The following is a 20,456-nucleotide window of genomic DNA, read 5'->3' as shown; positions in this document are numbered from 1 at the left end:
AGGGTTAATTCCAGTATTCCAGCCAAAGGATGAAGCTTCAAAGGATTTAACAGTGGGCCACATGAACCAGCCTTGAGGAAGGGAAGGGTTCTGAGTCTGATGGCCTCCTGGCTGACTTAGGTCACACTTTTGCAAAATGATGGAGCAGAACTTTGACTGCAGCTTCAGTAGCCTCTAGGAACATGTGAACATGATATAACTGTGTATTCACAGAATGCTTACAGGGTTGGGGCATCAGAGCTGGGAAGGCTGCTAGCATTTGCAGACGTGGATCATTGCATCCTGTGGTATTGCAGGATGAGTGTGGCTGAGCTGGTGGATTGAGTGTTTGCCCAGCTCAGGCTTACCTGTGGGCCATTGAGTGGAAGGAAGCAGCTGGTCAGCCTCAGAAGATCATGGTCTCTTTCCAGGAGGGAAGTGGGATGGATCTTTGTTATGATTTTATCAGCAGGCTTCCCATGGGACAAGCCATGATGCCTTCACCTCCTCTCTAGGACTACATGCAAATAGCAAACACCAGCTAATCTTCTGAGGTAGGGGAGTGTGTTGTTTCCCCCACCCAGGACTGGTGTCCGCATGCATGAGGACACTGGAGAGGGGAGGCAGGAGCTAGTGGGTGTGGGTGATGCTATACAGGTCTATGTTAAATCTGGGGACCCAGCCATAAGGAGACGTGTGAACATGAGAGCTGAAGGAGGAATAGCAGCAATGGGGAGAAGGACAGTACAGGCTGAGTGCAGCATCAGCCCAGAAAGGTGACATTTCATTAATGACAGAAGCCTCAAAAGACGTAATTAGCATCCCCAAAAATCTAGAGGAAGAAAAAGCCAAATTGAGACAAAGTGAAGCAGGAGGAAAGGGAGAACAAGAAACACATTAAAGAAGGAAAAATAGAGTTGTTGGTGGTGATAAATCTTACCTGCACTCTTGCTGGGGGTAGGGAAAGGGGGAGAAAAGTCAAGATCAATTGGGAAATTGATATTTGAAGCAGCAGAAAAAAGTTAATGTGGATGGAGGATTTGGTCATTACGTGGGCAAATGGTGAGGCTGATGGAGCAGATAATACAGATGTCTTATGCATTTTTCTCCTATGGCTTTCCCATATCTGTCCTGCCCACAGGGCCCGTACAGGAGGTCAGGGAATGTGCTGCCACTGTGAGTGAGGGCCAGGCTGGCCACCAGGGAGTGGTGCAGGCTTTGGGTGATGTTTGCAATTTAGAAGGTTGAGCGGGATGTCAGAGGGAGGTCACCCTGTGTATCTGACACTGCCTCTGTAGAGAGGCTGGTAGAGAGGGGGGCTCTGCTGAAGAGAGGAGATTTTGGGAAATGGGCAGGGGATCTTACATAAATGACATGATTAAAAAAAAGATGACAGAGTAGAAGATGAAGGCTGTCGATTTGAAAATGAAAGAATATCATTTCGAGGCCATCACGAAAGGAGGTCTGTTATCCATAAGATGGAAGTTAATGCTACATCACAGAATCTGAGGACTTTGGAAAGCTTTTTGAGAGGCTACTGGAAGCAGCAGCAGCAGGCAGGGTAGATGCTGACCAAGATAATGGGTAACATTGCTAAGTCCCTGGGTGGAGGAGAGAGCATGCACCCAGGGGGAGGAGTGGGAGGCTGAGGTTTGGGAAGCCAGACAGCTGAGGGGGTGGGGAGAAAACACAGAGTGCCAGCCTTACTTGTAACTCCTGGGCTGCAAGAACCATGCTGATTGTCACAATTTTGATTGTCACAATTTTGATGCACTTGCATCCTGTTATTAGCCAAAATACTGAAACTGTTATTAGCCAAAATATGGCTAACATGTATACCAGAATCAAGTGAAATATTTGCCAGGAGGGCAAAGAACATTGGGGAAAGCAAGAGAGAGAAATAGGAAGTGGAGAAATAATGAAAATGTAAAGTAGAGGATTTATAAAACATTTAAGTGTTTTTACAAATTTCATGTTTTTGGTAATAGAATCTAAAATATGTAACTATATAAGACTATTTTTATAAGAAAAGCATGTGTGAATCACACAAGTTAAAACTATGGATGTGCTGTGGAAAGACAGTGTCCTTTTTTTTTTTTTTTATAAACACATGGCACCAGACAGAGCCATTTAACTAAAACAGAAGTGCAGTTGTAAATAGCTTAAGAGTTCATTCAGTGCACTTCACTTAATATTTTTTTCACTTTGGTTACAAGGAATGTGATAGAGTTGGAAACAGCAGACAGGAAACTCCAAGAATGGTGTCACTCTTCTCTTGACAACGTCTTGACCATCTAGGTTGGGGGATTTGATGCTCCAATGAAGTAACTTTGTTAATAACTCTGTTGCCCCTTATTTTTTTCTCTTTATTTTGGTGGAGGTTCCCAATTTTATTAATGCCACGCTACTGCCTCAGGAGCGCATCATTGCTCAGGAGATTGACAGCTACTTACGCCGGGAGCTGATCTACAAGCGAAATGAGAGAATAGGGAAGCGGGTGAAGGCCCTTTTGGAGGAGTTTCCTGACAAAGGCTTCTTCTTTGCCTTTGGAGTTGGTGAGTAGTGGGTCACCTCTGATTAGCCTCTGAAATCTGAGGCTTCTCCCAAGAAGGGAATATTGAGGTGAGCCCCTGCTTAGGGCCTGTGTTAGTCATGAAGCGAGATGAAGGGAGTGACACCTTCCTTGACTTATTTCAGTTGCAGAGTGGCTCCAGCTGGGGACGGAGCATGCGGCATGGTTGAAATGTTGCTGGATGAGCTGGTGCATGTGACATCACCCATAGCTCTCTCCACACATGAGCCAGCTGGGAAAACACTTTTGTCCTCTGAATTTCATACTTAATCCCAACTTCTTCCTGGTACTCTTCACTTTGTAAACTTTCACTACAAATATGTCTGTCTTTACTCTTCCACCTGACAATGAGCCTCCCAAGTCCAAGGCCTGGGGCTGACACATCAGCTGTTATTGACTGTTAACAGCACACATGGAGACAGAATAGGACAATTATTTTCTTTTGTGGGCTTCTTGAAATAAATTCTCTCCCCTGGAGTGACTCTGACACAGAATTCTTTGCAGCCTCAGGAAATGAAGATAGAAATGCCAGAGGCTGGACAGTATGCAGAAAGATCATTTGCTTGGCTGGGCTTTGTTGTTTCATATTTTTCTGCTAACTTCATAAACTTAAACAAGTCATGTCCCTCAGTTTCTTTACCAGTAAGATACGGGGTTGGAGAGAAGCAATTCTGAAATGGTGGAGTAAGGGCCTCCAAAAACCTGTTCTTCCATAACAGCAATAAGAACACTGGAAAAAATGGTCAAAATCAACCTTTCCACAGCTCTGGAAATTAATTAAAGGCTTGCAACAATCCTAGAAGTGTTTATTTTTATTTATTTATTTATTTATTTATTTTTATTATTATTTTTTTTGAGACAGAGTCTCGCTCTGTGGCCCAGGCTGGAGTGCAGTGGTGCAATCTCGGCTCACTGCAAGCTCCGCCTCCCGGGTTCAAGCAATTCTCCTGCCTGAGCCTCTCCGAGTAGCTGGGACTACAGGCGCCCGCCACCACGCCTGGCTAATTTTTTTGTATTTTTAGTAGAGACGGAGTTTCACCTTGGTCTCGATCTCCTGACCTCGTGATCCGCCCGCCTCGGCCTCCCAAAGTGCTGGGATTACAAGCGTGAGCCATACAAGTGTTTATTTAAGAAAACTGGATGAATTTTGATAGAAGCAGTGGGCTTCGTGGCATTTTAACTTATTCTGTTTTTAATCTCCCTTTTCCCAGCTTCACAGTAGCCTTGAAAATCAGGAGCCTTGAACTACAGTAGCTGTGAAAACCATTTGCCTAATGGTTACTGGAGGGGACAGAATGGGTTCAAAGTTCCTCCAAAGCTCCATCCTCAAAGAATCATCACTATTTGACATGTCAATAGTTCCGTGAAATTTCCATTCCCAAGCTTGTCTTCATTTGATCTGACTCAGAGCTTGCTCTGTGTGAATAGCCCTATTCGTAGGGTGTTTGTTGAAAACAATCAGTGGCAGCTGTTTAACGTCATAGTTGCTGGAAATAGCAATATTAATTGAAGCTTACAAGGGGCTGCCCAAAAAATTTAAGAGGAAAATCCCATAGGGGATTTTGAAAAGCTCTAAAATATTCCTAGAAAGCCACATGCATGAGAAAGGCTTGCACGTGCCCAGGAAAGACCTGAGAAGGTCCTAATCTCTCACCTCTGGCTCATCTTGAGGCTCTGTGTAAGCACAGTGTGAAACCTAAGGCAAGATCATAAATTGCCTGCTGAAGCATCAAATACATGCCCCCAAACTCACACAGCCCCTCTGCAAAGGTTGGGAAACTTGCAAGGAATTTAAGGAAATCTCTGTTCAGTCATTAGCCAGCCACTAAGCTAACTGAGCAGATCCTTCAGTGATCACACATAACAAAAAATACAGACTTTAGACTTAGTCCTAGAAAATCACTAAACAAACAGCAACAACAACGCATCTGGGAAGAAGGGAGAGGAGATAGAGTTCCAGAGTCAGTATATTATTTAAATGTCTAGTTTTCAACAAAAACAATTATAAGACACAGAGCAAAACTAGAAAGTATGGCCCATACCCAGGGAAAAAGAAGCAACCAATAGAAGCTGTCCTTGAGGAAGTTAATATCTTGGACTCACTAGAAAATGACTTTAACACTAGTTATTATAAATATGTTCAAAAAACTAAAAGAGGCCGGGTGCGGAGGCTCATGCTTATAATCCCAGCACTTTGGGAGGCTGAAGCAGGTGGATCACCTGAGGTCAGGAGTTCGAGACCAGCCTGACCAATATGGCAAAACCCTATCTCTACTAATAATACAAAAATTAGACAGGCGTTGTGGCGTGCACCTATAATCCCAGCTACTCAGGAGGCTGAAGCAGGAGAATTGCTTGAACCTGGGAGGCAGAGGTTGCAGTGACCTGAGATCATGCCACAGTATTCCAGCCTGGGCCACAAGAGTGAAACTCCATCTCCAAAAAAAAAAAAAAAAAAAAACCCTAAAATAAACCATATCTAAAGAATTAAAGGAAAGTTTGAGAACAATATCTCACCAATACAGAATATCAATAAAAGTATAAAAATTATTTTAAAAGAACCAAATAGAAATTCTGAAATTGAAAGTGTAGGAACTGAAATGAAAAATTCACTAGAGGGGCTGAACAGTAGATTTGAACTGGCAGAAGAAGAATCAACATACATGAAGATAGGTTGATTGAGATGATTCAGTATGAGAAAGAGAAAGGAAAAGGAATGAAGAAAAATGAATAGATCTTCAGATACCTGTGAGACACCCTCAAGTGTGCCAATGTATACCTAATGGGAATCCCAGAAGACAGGAGAGAAAAAAAGAAAGAAAAAGAATATTTGAATTTAAAATTGCTTGAAAATGTCTCAAATTTGATGAAAAATATTACTCTGCACATTTAATCTATGAACTATACATTGTATAAAATCAAAAAGTTTCACACCGAGGCATATCATAGCCAAACTGTCAAAAGCCAAAGACACAGAATCTTTTTTTTAAAAATTATACTTTAAGTTTTAGGGTATATGTGCACAACGTGCAGGTTTGTTACATATGTATACATGTGCCATGTTGGTGTGCTGCACCCATTAACTCGTCATTTACATTAGGTATATCTCCTAATGCTATCCTTCCCCACTCCCCCCACCCCACAACAGGCCCCGGTGTGTGATGTTCCCCTTCCTGTGTCCATGTGTTCTCATTGTTCAATTCCCACCTATAAGTGAGAACACGCAGTGTTTGGTTTTTTGTCCTTGCAATAGTTTGCTGAGAATGATGGTTTCCAGCTTCATCCATGTCCCTACAAAGGACATGAACTCATCATTTTTTATGGCTGCATAGTATTCCAAGGTGTATATGTGCCACATTTTCTTAATCCAGTCTATCATTGTTGGACATTTGGGTTGGTTCCAAGTCTTTGCTATTGTGAATAGTGCCGCAACAAACATATGTGTGCATGTGTCTTTATAGCAGCATGATTTACAATCCTTTGGGTATATACCCAGTAATGGGATGGCTGGGTCAAATGGTATTTCTAGTTCTAGATCCCTGAGGAATTGCCACTCTGACTTCCACAATGGTTGAACTAGTTTACAGTCCCACCAACAGTGTAAAAGTGTTCCTATTTCTCCACATCCTCTCCAGCACCTGTTGTTCCCTGACTTTTTCATCACTGGCTATCAGAGAAATGCAAATCAAAACCACAATGAGATACCATCTCACACCAGTTAGAATGACACAGAATCTTGAAAGCAATGAGAGCAAAGCAGACAAGGGATCCCCAATAGGATTAACAGCAGATTTCTCATCAGAAGCCATGCAAGCCAGAAGGCTATGGGGGACATACTCAAAATGCTGAAATAAAGACTGTCAACAAACATTTCCACATCCATGAAAACTCAGAAATGAAGGAGAAATATGTTGCATGTGAGCTGAATAGAATTTGTATTCTGCTGTTGTTGGATTAAGTATTCTTTAAATGTCAATTAGATCAATTTGATTGATGATGCTCTTCAGTTCAACTATATTCCCTATCTGATAATTCCAGAATCTCTATCATGTCTGAGTCTGGGTCTGATGCTTTCATTGTTTCTTCAGATTGTAATTTTTCTTGCCTCCCAGCATGCCTTGTAATTTTTAATTGAAAGCTGGATATGATGTATCTGGCAATGGGAAGTGAGGGAAATATGTTTTTAGTGTGAGGGTTTATGTTAATCTTTCTCAGAGTTGGGCTGTTTAATGTTTTGCTGTGGTCTGAATGTTCCTTAAAACTTGTGTGTTGAAACTTATTATTGTCATGGTATTAAGAGGTGGGGCCTTTGGGAAGTGATTAAGACATGAAAGCTCCACATTCATGAGTGGATTTATGCTTTTTAAAAGGACTGGAGGAAAGTAGCATAGGCTCTTTTTTTTGCCCTTGTGCCTTCCACCATGTGAAGATCTAGCATTAGCCCCTCCTGCCATGTAAAGACTCAGGAAGAAGGCTCACAGCTGGGCATGGTGGTGCATGTCTGTAATCCCAGCACCTTGGGAGGTCACGGCAGGAGGATCACTTGAGCTCAGGAGTTTGAGACCAGCCTGGTCAACACAGTGAGACCTCATCTCTACAAAAATTAAATAAAAATTTAGCTAGGCATAGTGATGTGTGCCTATATTCCCAGCTACTTGGGAAGCTGAGGTGGGAGGATAACTTAAGCCCTGGAGGTTGAGGCTGAAGTGAGCTGTGAACATGCCACTGCACTCCAGCCTGTGTGACAGAGTAAGACTCTCTGTATTTAAAAAAAAAAAAAAAAAAAAAAAAGGCTCTCACTGGGCACTGAATGCCTATGCCTAGATTTTGGACTTCCCAGCCTCTAGAACTGTGAGAAATAAATTTCTCTTGTTTATAAATGACGCAGTCTGTGGTATTTTGTAATAGCAACACAGACTAAGGCATGTTTGCTGTAACTCTAGGTCCCAGAGGCTTCAGTTTCCTCTAGTGTCCTCTAGTTTTTCCTCTAGTTTTTTTGTCTTTGTGTTTTCTTAAGAACCTTCTTAAACAGAGTCTGAGTCTTGCTGCATTTTCACATGTAATCCACTGTTATTTTACTGGAGACCTATTGTTGTGGTGCTAAAGTGAAGATACCATTTTATACTCACTAGGCTATACTAAAAAAGATGGATAGTAAAAAGTTTTAGTGAAGACATGGAGAAATTGGCACCCTCATACATTGCTACTGGGAATGTAAAATGGTGTAGCCATTTTGGAAATCTGTTTAGCAGTTTTTCAAAATTAAACATGGGGCTACCATTTGATTCAGCATTTCAACTTCCAGATATATGCCTAGGAGAATTGAAAACATATCTCCACACAAAAATTTGTACACAGATGTTCATGGCAGCATTATTTATAACAGCCAAAAAGTGGAACCAATCCAACTATCCATCAACTGACATGGATAAATAAAAGGTGATATATACGCACAATGGAATATTATTTGGCCATAAAAAGGAAAGAGGTACTGATATATGGTACTACATGGATGAACTTTGAAAACATTATGCCAAGTGAAAACAGCCAGTCACAAAATCATATGATTATATGTATATGAAATGTCCAGAACAGGCAAATCTACAGAGACAGAAAGTATTCATAGATTAGTGGTTGCCAGGGGCTGGGGTCAAAATGATGAAAATGTTTTAAAATTAGATAGTGGTCATGCTTGCACGATTTTCTGAATATACAAAAAAAAATCACCGACTGGCATACTTTAAAAGGATGAATTTTATGTTATGTGAATTATATTCAATTATTAATAAAACTGTTATAGAAATATGAGGGGTTTGGCTCCCACATTATGCTCATTGAAAAGTTCTGCCACAAACAAATCGCAGTTTGTGTCCTCAGCAGTGCCTGTGAGTATGTGGTAGTTTTCTTCTTCTGTAAGTCCTGTGTTTCATGTCTGGATTGGGCACCGTGTACACATTTGTACTGTCTTGACGAATGGCTTCCTGTAACAAAGCTGTTAGCCTGGGCCTCACTCTTGAGGCACCATAACAGTGGTGCAGGCCCCAGATGAGAAAGTTAGGAAACAGAGCCAGTGGTGGTGTCCCAATGCACCACCCCGGGTCTGCGTGAATGGAAGGTGCCCAGGTGCTGGAGTGTAGGCTTTTGCTTTCCACCCCTGCCAGACTTAGGTGGGCTCCCAAAAGCTTCCCCTATGTCCAGTGCAGGGGTAATGGGGCGCTGGGGAGAGGGGAAAGGTCAACTGGGTTCTGGGCTGGTGGGAGGCTGGGGCATAGCTTGGCCTGAGCAGTTCAGTGGGTGGGCCCTCGTGGTGGGGGTTGTGCCAGGCAGGTGGAACAAGCAACACCAACACCTGAGCTTGCCCAGTACTCAGGGCTCGATTTGTCATACTGATGCAGGGCTAGATTGGGGCTGACAGCCCCTGGGCACTCCCGACACCTGAAGTGCCCAGGGGCTGTGAGCCCCCATCTAGCACTAGCTCCTTCTAAGGCAAAGTTATATTCCTGTAGCTGCTTTCTCTCTGTGCCTTCTGAAGGCTAAGTTGAGCAGAGGAAACTACAGAAATTGCTCCCAAACACATTACTGTGTGCTTTTAAAACTTAAAAGCTGTGTGGTTAGCAAACTTTTAATTGCAAAATGAGGATAACTGAAAACAGAAAGTACTGGAGTTTTAAAATCAAGCAGCGACTTTTGTCATGGGGATCTGGATATAAAATGCGAAGATTAGAAATGGAAATCACCTTTGCAGTAGAAGAAAAATTGAAGTCAGAAGTGCTAAGTGGAAACTATAATCACTTGTTCTAAATTGCCAGTTCCTTATTTGCAAATGAATAACCTAGGATCAGTGGTGAAAGACATGGCTTTTTTGCTTATTTAGGTGTCGATCTTAAATCAGCTCATGCTGATTTTTGGCTCCTGTTTGCCAGGGTTACTTCTCCAGTGGCCTCCTCTCCTACCCCACATTTCTAGGTTACAGCTATCACCCCTGCACTGGCAGCTGTCTAGGCTGGTCTAGGCTGTGGGGAGGAGAGGGGAGGATGCGAGGGAATGGTTTTGCCAAACTTCCCTTTCTGAGCCCCTGCTGACCCATGAACACCCCCTTTGATGCATGAAGGTGAAAATGAAAGCAGGAACCATGGGCCTTCTGCTTCCTTCTCGGGGCCTATTTGCTGTACTGCCACAGGCTCCCAGGGTTCCCTGGTTGTGACTCCTGAGACTACAGTGGGTTTGTCCTATGCAGAAATCTCCAAGAAGGACAGATCTTAGATTAGATTGCCTTTACTTATTCTAGAAAGTGGTGATTGGGAAGTAGCCATTCCTTCGGTCCCACCAGCCTCCCTGTTTTCTCAGAGAGCACAATTGCATTCCATCCTGTAGTTGGGAATTCCCGCCCCCCTCCCCCCCCTTTTTTTTTAATTGAGACAGAGTCTCGCTCTGTCACCCAGGCTGGAATGCAGTGGCGCGATCTCGGCTCACTGCAACCTCTGCCTCCCGGGTTCAAGTGATTCTCCTGCCTCAGCCTCTCGAGTAGCTGGGATTACAGGCGCCTGCCACCACGCCCAGCTAATTTTGGTATTTTTAGTAGAGATGGGGTTTAACCATGTTGGCCAGGTGGGTCTTGAACTCCTGACTTCAGGTGATCCACCTGAAGGCCTCCCAAAGTGCTGGGATTACAGGTGTGAGCCACTGTGCCCAGCCTGAATTCTTGTATTTTCTCCAGGCCAGTGTCCTCACCTTTCAGGATCCTGCTCACATATTGCCTCTTCTGGGAGGTCTTACCAGGTTGCAGTTTGATGTCCAGGCTCTCCCCTTAGCTTTGTGACTTCAGGTGACCTGCTGCATTGTTCTGATCTTCAGTGTCATTGTTTCTGAAATGCTACTGATGCTGCTGTGCCTGCCTTGTGGGACTGTTGGCAGGCCTGATTCCAGAAGCTCTCTGGAACTGTACTGTGCTGGACAGGCAGGGGGCTTGGCAGGGTAATTGCTTGGTTCTAGGGTGTGCGTTTGGGGAGTATGTTTGGTGGTCCTGAGAGCTGCAGCATTTCAGGTTGTTTTTCTCACTGCAGGTCATTTCATGGGCAACAACACAGTGCTGGATGTTTTGCGGCGTGAAGGCTATGAGGTAGAACACACCCCTGCTGGACGACCCATCCACAGGTAACCGTCCTGTGCTTCTATCTTGGCTGGGGAGCTGAGACCCTCATGGGGCTGCCTGGGCAGCAGGGTGGGCTGCTATCTTGAGGAGCTCCAGAGAACCCCTGCCTGGTCATTTCCCCACACTTGACCTTACATGGACATTTGGCACCAGCTCAGCTGGCTCTGTGTGGCTGGGGCTGTGTCAGATGTGGTTGGCAGGATGGACACTTTGGGCTGCAGGGGCCACACTGGCCTTTTCCTCAGTGGTGGTTGGCGCGTGGGGGAAGGTGAAGGGAAGGTTGCCCAGGGGTTGAGGGGTAGGGGAAAGGAGGAGTAATTAGGCTTAATGCCCAGTGTCCTTTGCCCTAGGTGTTTTGGAAGTTTTCGGGAGGCAGAATTGGGCCATGACAGTGGTAAATAGGCCAGAGGGATTAGGGGTGCAGGGAGTGCATGTCTCGCCCTTCTCAGGGGCAGGAGAAAGCACCTTTTCTCTGAGCTGTTTCCTCCTCCCTAGATTTATTTCTCTCTTTCTCTCTCTTTTTTTTTTTTTTGGCCAAACTGCCCTCTGCCCCTGCAGACCTTTCTGTAAAGAACTCAAGAGGCCCAGCCCCCAGCCCTCAGCAATGCCGTCCACCTACTGGCCTCCCAACTGGTCGTCCATCCTGGTGGGCCCCAGGTGTCCTTCCCCTTCCCCTGTAGTAGTCTGCTTGGGCTGTCATAACAACAACCACAGACTGAGTGATTTAATCAACAGAAATGCATTTCTCACAGTTCTGAAGGCTGGAAGTCCCAGATCAAGGTGTCAACGGGACTGGTTTCTCTTGGGACCTCTTTGTTTGGCTTTTAGATGGCTGCCTTCTCTTTGTTTGGCTTGTAGATGGCATTTTTTTCCTGTAAGTGAGCATCCCTGACCTCTCTTCTAGTAAGGACCCTAGTCCTATTGGACTAGGGCCCTCATGTTAACTGAATCACCTCTTTAAAGGCCCTAACTCCAAATGGTCACATTCTGAGGTACTGGGGATGGGGCTTCAACATGTGAATGTGGGGGGCACCCATCAGCCCCTAATATCCCCTCCATTCCTCTGGCCCCCACTCCCTCCTGATCTGTGGTCAGCAGCCCCTTCTCCTGGCAGAGGTCTCAGCTGTAGCAAGAGCGCTCCAGGATGCAAATGCCCATCCCCTGGCAGAGGATCCAGCAGTTGTGTCTGCCCGAAGGCTGCCCATCTCCAGCTGCCCTCTTTCTCCTCAGAAGGCCCCCCTTCACTGCACCTTGTCTCCCTGTTTCCCCTCACCCCAGAGGCTCCTGCCTGGCAGAAGCCATGATTTTTCCAGTCTCCCTCCAGGTGGGAAATCCTGGATACATCCTGGACTTCTCTTATCCCCACCTCTCTTCATGCCCTGTATTCAGTATGTCAATACTGACCGCCCTTCACAGAGCACTTTCTAGTTTACAGAAGCGCTGATGTGAGACTGCTCATTTCCCTCCTCCACCAGGCTTTTGGCTTCCTCCAGTAAAGACTTGCTGGGATTTGTCCTTCTCCATTTCCATGGCCACCGCCCCCTTCCAGGCCCTTCACCCTCTGGTTCACTCTTCGCCCTTCTGTGGGACTATTCTTTCCAGTGTCCCGTATTCAAACCCTCCCTGGTTTCATGTTGTTATTTTTCAAGGTCATTGTCTTCACAGGGAGGTCTTGGCACTCAGACCCTACCCTTCCAGCACGGATCTGCTGCTTGCTTCAGAAGAGCCTCCATCCTGTCCCTACCTCTCCACCTTTACTGACGCTACTTCCCCGGTCTGAGGAGCCCTCCTCTCCTCCCCTTGACCAGGAGGATCCCGCCCCTGCCTGAGTCAGCTCTGCTGCAGTCTCCTGCCCCTCTCCCTCCTGTTCTCCTTCAGATCTGGAGGAGCCAGCCCTTAGGGGTTCTCTGTGCCCTGCAGGACTGTGGGTCTTTCCTCCCTCACTGGCCTCTGGTCCCTTCTCAGCTCTTTCTGCTGGGCTGACTGGGCTGGGGTTCAATGCACTGTCCTTAGGGTGCTGGAGAGGGCCCTACCTGGGGAGTGTGTGCGTGTGTGTGGTGTAATGTGTGTGGAGTATGTGATGTTTGTGTTTGTGTGTGTCTGGTCTGTGTCTGGTGTGTGGTGTGTGTGAGGAGTGTGTTGTGTGTGTATGATGTTTGTGTGTAGGGTTTGTGTGGTGTGTATCTAGTGTGGAATGTGTGTGGAGTGTATGTGTGTGTGTGTGTAGTGTGCATGTGTATGGTGCGTGTGTGGTGCATGTCTGGTGTGTGTGTTGTTTGGTACCTGTGTGTGAGGGGTGTGTGTGATGTGTGTAGTGTGGATGTGTGTGGAACATGTCTGGTGTGTGTGTGTGTGGGTATTGTGCACGTGTGTGGTGCATGTTTGGTGTGTGTGTTGTGTGTATGTGTGTGGGGTATGTGTGCTGCATGTCTGGTGTGTGTTGTGTACGTGTGGGGTGTGCGTTGTGTTGTGGTATGTGTGGTGTGTGTGATACGTGTGTTGTGTGTGTGTATAATGTGGTATGTGTGGTGTGTATGGTATGTGTGGTGTGTGTGTGTATTGTGTATGTGTGTGGGGTGTGTGTGGTGCATGTCTGATGTGTGTGTTGTGTATGTGTGGGGTGTGTGTTGTGGTATGTGTGGTGTGTGTGGTACGTGTGTTTTGTGTGTGTGTAGTGTGTGTGGTATGTGTGGTGTGTGTGGTGTGTGTGTGTGTTGCTGGTTGTTCCCAGGCTCTCTAATTCTGCCTCTAACCCTGACACCTGCCCTTGGGGAAAGGAAGGTCAGGAATCCATCTTTTTAGAAGCTCTCCAGGAGATTCCGATGCCCAGTGAAGGCTGAGAACCAGTGTTCTCACTTCCCCGGGGAGAAAAAGAGCATTTATTGGTGGATCATCAGGTGGTAGCCAGGTTTATGTGGGCTCTCTGTTAATTCTCAAAACCAGCCTGCAAGAGAAGTGTTCCTTCTCATTTACTAACGAAGAAACCGTGAAAGGCCACACTATTAACCAGGACCAGGAAATAGCACAGACCCCTCCACCTCCCAAACCTTTTCTTTCTATCCTTTCTTCTCCCACCTTTTACTTCCTAGCCTCTATGTCTTTGTTCATGCAGTTTCCCCTGCCAGAGATTTTTTCCCTACCCACACTACCCCCAGTTCTCTCTATCAGAATCTGTGAGATCCAGCACAATTGCCACATTTTCCTCCATTGCTCCAGCCTGGGTTCATCTTGTGCATGACCCCAAGAAACCTATGGTTTGTGCAAGAGCTCTCTCTTTCTTTTAGAGCCTTTTGGACAAGGATCTAATTTTCAAAACTGGATTTCCAGGAGTACCTATCCTGGCATCTGGCACATGATGGGATCTCAAATAGGATTGATTATGTGTTAATATCATTGCCGGTACTGCTCACATGCATTCATTTATTCAGCCAGTGGGGGACCTGAGAGGTTTTAGGGGTGAACGTGCATACAGTGGTCCCAGGTGAAGCCATGAGGGAGGATGAGGTCTCCAAAGGAACTCCTGTTCTGGAAGAAGGGACAGGGTCCCGGGAGGCTAAGGGCCCAGGGAAATGGGAGGGGGAGAATGCCCACAAAGAGGGGCTGACAAGGAGGACCAGGGCAGTGGAGGGATACCTGTTTCCTTCTTCCCCTCCTCGGCAGCCATATGGTAGTCCTTAAGGGATGATTCTGGTCATGTGGAACGTGAATCCAGGGCAGGCTGGTGTGGCTGGGGACATGAGGGCTGTTAAGTGGTGATCTAGCTTACTTAAGGCCCTGCCAGCTCCCTTAGTCTTGGGGTAGGCCAGTATTGGGGAGACAGAGATGGGTGTGCATGTTGGGGTGTGGGGAGGGCAACTAGCAGCTGCCACTCTCCACCCGTCAGCAGGCTGGAAAACACAGGAAATGCTCCTGAATGTGAGCCTGCTGTTCTTAGAACAGAGAAGAGAAAGAGATGGGGTTCCTGTTGGGCTAATCTGCAGAGGGCTTAGCCAGTTCCTCCCTCCTCCCCCTGGGATAATGGATACTATGTTAGTTTTCTATTGCTGATATAACAAATTATCACAAACTTAATGGCTTAGAACAACACAGATACATTATTTTATAGTTCTGGAGATCAGAAGTCTGACACAGGTCTCACTGGCTGAAATTAAGGTGTGGGCCGGGCTGCATTCCCTTCTGGAGGCTCTAGATAATCTGTTTTCTTCCCAGCTTCTAGAGGCTGCCCACATTTCTTGGCTTGTGGAGCCTTCCATCTTCAAAGCCAGCAATGTTGTATCTCTATAACCATTCTTCCATAGTCATATCCCCCTCTGACCACAGAAGGGTTCTCTACTTTTAAGGGCCCGTGTGATTAGATTGGGCACCCCTGGATAACCTGGGCTACTCTCCTCATCTTAAGGTCCTTAACTTAATCACACCTGCAAAGTTCCTTTTACCGTGTAAGGTAATGTGTTCAGAGCTTCTAGGGGCTAGGTCGTGGACATCTTTGGGGATCTGGTAGATGTCCATTTGGTTACACAGTGGGGTGCTCTAAGGTTCTAGTCAGCCCTGCTAGGGTTTATACAGCTTCACTCATTCTCAGAAGACGGGAAGAAAGGGGGATGCACCTGAAGTAAGGATCTACTGTGTGCTCAGCACTGTGTGAAACATGGTGCTTGGGCTGTTTTAATCCTCACAGCAACGAGGTAGGATAGGTTAATTTTATACAAGGGGCAGAGGCTCAGAAAGGTCAATTATCTTGTCTAAGGCTCCAAGCCTGGAGTCTTTTCCTTGTCAACCAGCGTGTTTCTTTCTTGGAGACTTCCATGAAGTGAGGAGGCTGAGTGAAATGCAGGTAGGGGGCAAATAAGCTATCAGCACAAGGGGGTAGCCCTATATTGTAGCCAAAATGACCATGGGCTTAGCCTTTGTGGGTAGAAGTTTAGCTAAACTGTGAGAATCCAGGTGGGTCAAAACATGATAATCTAGATCTTGAGCCTGTGATGGGATCCAGCCCAGAGGCTCTATGATGGATTGGGTGTGTTCAGCAGCTGGGATTTTCTATTTGAGACAGAAGAGAAGCCACCTCTATTGATCCAGGGACCCTTAAACCCCTGTCTGAGCCCATGTGAGCATTTGTCTGTAGGATCTCCCTAGAGATTACAGTGACACTAATTTATACTCTCTATTTTCTACAATGAGAATGGATTAGCTTTATGACCTGAAAAAAATCTCAACAATGAATGTTACTTAAAAATGGAAAAGAATTGGCCAGGCGTGGTGGCTCACGCCTATAATCCCAGCACTTTGGGAGGCCGAGGCGGGTGGATCATGGGGTCAGGAGTTCAAGACCAGCCTGGCCAAGATGGTGAAATCTCGTCTCTACTAAAAATACAAAAAAACTATCTGGGCGTGGTGGCACGTGCCTGTAATCCCAGCTATTTGGGAGACTGAGGCAGATAATTTCTTAAACCTGGGAGGCAGAGGTTGCAGTGAGCCAAGATCATGCCACTGCACTCCATCCTGGGGGACAGAGCAAGACTCTGTCTCAAAAAAAAAAAAAAAAAAAAAAAAAGATGGCACAGAATCCTTCTTGGAACCTTGTGCAGGTCAGTTTCCTCCCCCTGGTCTTCAGTTTCCTCAATTGTAAAGTAGGTGTTATGATTCCTCAGGACTCCTTAACTCACAAATATAAGGGAGATAAAAACCAGGAAGAGTAAAGCTAATTTCTTCCTGATCCCTACTCTCCAACCCCCACCCAGGGCTAGTAACTTGGCTCTTAAGCCCTGGCCTTGGCTACCTGGAGCTTCTGGGGTGAGGTCTTTGTTTGTTGTGAGTTGAACAGAAACAAAGCTATGATTTGTCTCACTGTGAGGACCCACTGCTTCAAACCATAGAACCCAGCCCTAGTGAGTTAGAGACCATGTTCCTTGCTAAATCAAAGCAACAGACTTTGCTTGAGTGCCTACCATGTACCAGGACCTGTTTGGGTCATATGGAGGCCAAGACATAGTCTCTGCCATGGGTAGAGGGCTTGATGGGCATGGAGCTACCTGACCATCTGCTCTTGAACCCTCTAAGACAGTGGCCCCCAACATTTTTGGCACCAGGGACTAATTTTGTGGAAGAAAATTTTTCCACGGATCGGGGAGGGGGGATGGTTTTGGGATGAAACTGTTCCACCTCATATCATCAGGCAGTTAGATTCTCATAAGGAGTGTGCAACCGAGATCCCTAGGACACACAATTCACAACAGGGTTTGTGATCCTATGAGAATCTGATGTCCCTGCTAATCTGAGAGGATGTGGAGCTCAGGTGGTAATATGGTTGCTTGCCTGCCGCTCACATCCTGCTGTGTGGCCCAGTTCCTAACAGGCCACAGACTAGTGCTAGTTCATGGCTTGGGGGCTGGGGACCCCTGCCCTAGGAGGCCACCTGAATCCGAGAGAGCCGTGATGGGGGCACATTCCCTTTCTAGGCTCTAGTTTCTTTGTTGTAACAATGAAAGGGTTCATTTAAGTGGCCTCACAGTTATGTACCAGGCATTGTACTGAGCTCAGGAGACAGTAATAATATATTAAGCCCTGTCCTCCAAGAACCTTCTAGCTATGAATTTATGTTTCTGGGGTCCTTAGTGTCAGGTTCAGAGTAGGGGCCTTTTTTAATCCTTTGCCATTTTGGGAATTCCCTTCTTTCATCTTTTTTGCCCAATATAAGTCTTTCCCTTTTTTGCTTTCCTTCTTGTATACCTCCTCCCTTCCTCACACAAGGCCACTAATACTAACTGAATTCTCAGGTTCTGCCATGTTGTGGCTCAGAATTGGGGCCCCCTCTGGTAAGGGAGATGGTTCCTCAAGGCTGAGTAATTGAGTTCTTACATGTGCTGGTCAGTGGCATCTACATCATTGGACGAGGAAAGCCCTAGACATGGCACATCCACTGCTCCCCTTCCTCAGGCAGATGTGAGTTTCAGGACTCTCACTACCTACCTACATCAGGAGACAATGGGATTGACATCTAGTAGAATTCTTCTCTTTCTGCTCCCCCATCCCCTTCACCAAACCCTTGACAAAAGTTCTGTTGTTGGAAGAAACTTGGTCCTTCTAGTAGCTTATTTCTTCACTCAAAGAAGTATTTGGTGACTATAGTCACCTTTAGGGGAAAACTAGAAGTAAGTCTGAGTTTCCCATTAGTTGTGAAAATCTGTCTTTGGGAAAGATGATTTAAGGACAAATCTGCGATTAAGTGGTTAGAAGACAGCCCTGAGAGCCTCTTCCTAAATAAAGCCCTCATGAGGGTACAGAAAGGGTTAAGAGGGTTAAGAGCTACTTCAGTGGTTTTAAGCAAATGGCATTTAAACATTTTCCATCTGTCTTTAAAAGCTTTACTGTTCACTAGTCAGACTGGTGACATTTGCCTGTATTTGGGAGGCTGAGGTGGGAGAATCACTTGAGCCCAGGAGTTTGAGGTTACAGTGAGCTATGATTGGGCCACTGCACTCCAGCCTGAGCTACTGAGAAACCCGGTCTCAAAAAAAAAAAAAAAAAAGCTATAATTGTCAGTGTCTTTCTAGACAGTGCTGACCTGTTCATTGTTGGGAAACTACAGTAATTACTGTACATGTAATAGTTTAAAAATCTTAGATCTTTCTCCCCAGGACTAGGGGATTTGGAGAAGGTAGGGTGAGGATATCTGAGGGGAAAAAAAAGGCGTCAAAGAGATAAATTCCCAAGGTAATCTGAAGAACTGGGTAATTTCTGCCCTTCCTGGCCAGCTTGAGCTTTCAGGTTATCTGCCGTTGATGTGAAACTCTGAGGTGTAAGAGAGCTGGGGAGGGCGCCATCCTGTGTGACCCTCCTCCAAATACCTTCTCCTTCCACTTGTGTACAGAAGGAAGAGTAAAAAGACCTCCACACGGCCCACTCCGTCCACGATCTTTGCTCCAAAAGTCCCTACCGTGGAAGTACCAGCACCAGAAGCCGTATCCTCAGTGCACTCAACGCTGCCGCCCCTTGTGTCCCGGCCTGGAAGTGCCGACCGGCCCAGTGAGGCCGAGCAGAAGTTACGGAAGAAGTGGAGGCGGCAACAGCGGAAGCAGCGACGCCGCCATTTCAGGGATCTGTGGGTCCACCTGGAGGAGAGGTCAGGCGAGTAGGCTGGGTCGGGTTGACATCCACCTTGACCCTAGTGAGCGGACCCAGGAATGCCCCTCACACTGGTTGCAATGGGAGCCCCTCTCATGGAGCAACCTTGGACAGAAGCGAATCCAGATTTAAGATAGTTGCTTCAAGCCAGGGCAAGGGCAACATGTTTATGCTTGTTAAAGAACAAGTTTTGGGGTAGGATGAGTCTGTTAAAAATGGAAGGCATCTGGAAAGATTGCAAAGAACTAGATATTTCAGATCTTTCTCCATGGCAGATTTAGGGAGAATGTCATAGATTTGCAGAGCTGGAAGCAGCTCCGTAGGAATGGGCATGTTTAACCCCCACATTGTTAGGGAAGGGTCATGACGCTACACCGAATGTAGTCTCAGAGATGGCTGGGGAGTAGACCAGAGGTGGATAGGCGAGCCTGAGTCTGCAGGGCACAAGGCTTCTGGAAGAACTACCCCAGAGAGGCTGGGAGCAGGAATCCAGTTAAATTAATCTCAGCCTTATTGAGTTCCTCCTTTGTGCCTGCTGTTGTGTTGGATGCTGTGTGTGTGGGGCCAACCAGACACGGGCCCTGCCTTCATGGAACTTGCAGTCTGGTGAGGAAGATGGGATTTTTGAATAGATAATCTGCAGTGGAAGTGTAAGGTGCTGTGGGTGTGTGTGTTTGTGGTGCATGCATATGTGTGTGTGTGTTGGAGGTTACTACTTAGGGTCAGAGGTCAGGAAAGTCTTCCCTTGAGGAAGCATCCTTTTGGCTTATACTAAGCTTCTCCTTCCCTATTCAGTTGTTCACTCACTCACTCATTCATTCTACATTTATTAAGCACCTGTACAGGCAGTGAATCCCTGCGTCTACTAATCCAGACTCAGAAGCTCTATTCACAAGGTTCCACTTTGGCTTCTACTTAGTATAAGCCAAAAGGATGCTTCCTCAAGGAAGACTTTCCTGACCTCTGACCCTAAGTAGTAACCTCCAACACACACACACATATGCATGCACCACAAACACACACACCCACAGCACCTTACACTTCCACTGCAGATTATCTATTCAAAAATCCCATCTTCCTCACCAGACTGCAAGTTCCATGAAGGCAGGGCCCGTGTCTGGTTGAAGGTTTGAAGCCGACATGTGATATGCTGTGTGATTTGCATTTTAAATGGACAGAAGCTGGCAGCTAGATGGGACATGGAGAATGGGGACAGCTTCTGATGGTGTTCATGTCCCAGGGTGACTCATGAACCATCCTCCATTGACAGAGGAATAAATTGACCTGTTTAGTACTTTTTCAAACAAGGCCATTGGTGACCAAGGGGTTGGACACTTTATACCTCAGCTGAGTTGAAAGATCTGGGTAAGCCTGAGGTAATAAGCCCCTCAGCTTGAACTGTCTTGACCTGGTATGCCTATATGCTGTGCACATCAGGCCTGGACTTGGGCAGATGAGAGAGGCAGAGACCCAGGGAGGAATCTGCATGGTCTGGCTCTGCCTCTGTGGTGGCCAGTGAGGAGGATCCCTGCCTAAGATTGCCCAGAGACTAATGCTAGCAAACTTTGAATTGGGCCTTATACGAAGACTTTTACTAATCTTTGAACAAAGAACCAAATAGCCAGGGAC

At 46.2% G+C, this 20,456-nt stretch overlaps 1 protein-coding gene across 2 annotated transcripts in view; it reads left to right on the top strand.

The window, feature by feature from the left end:
- TRABD2A (TraB domain containing 2A) overlaps window positions 1-20,456 on the top strand; it is a 60,135-nt gene that overhangs the window by 39,068 nt on the left and 611 nt on the right. For both annotated transcript variants that reach the window (XM_032177307.2, XM_032177306.2), the window contains 3 exons: window positions 2,360-2,534; window positions 10,615-10,705; window positions 18,574-18,825. In XM_032177307.2, the coding sequence (XP_032033198.1) occupies window positions 2,360-2,534; window positions 10,615-10,705; window positions 18,574-18,825 (518 nt within the window). The remainder of the gene's footprint in view (window positions 1-2,359; window positions 2,535-10,614; window positions 10,706-18,573; window positions 18,826-20,456) is intronic.

Source organism: Hylobates moloch, unplaced genomic scaffold, assembly GCF_009828535.3.
Source record: "Hylobates moloch isolate HMO894 unplaced genomic scaffold, HMol_V3 SCAFFOLD_15, whole genome shotgun sequence".
Taxonomy (NCBI): domain Eukaryota; kingdom Metazoa; phylum Chordata; class Mammalia; order Primates; family Hylobatidae; genus Hylobates; species Hylobates moloch.
The sequence above is the reverse complement of the archived record's forward strand: the minus strand, read 5'-3'. Positions and strand labels throughout refer to the sequence as shown.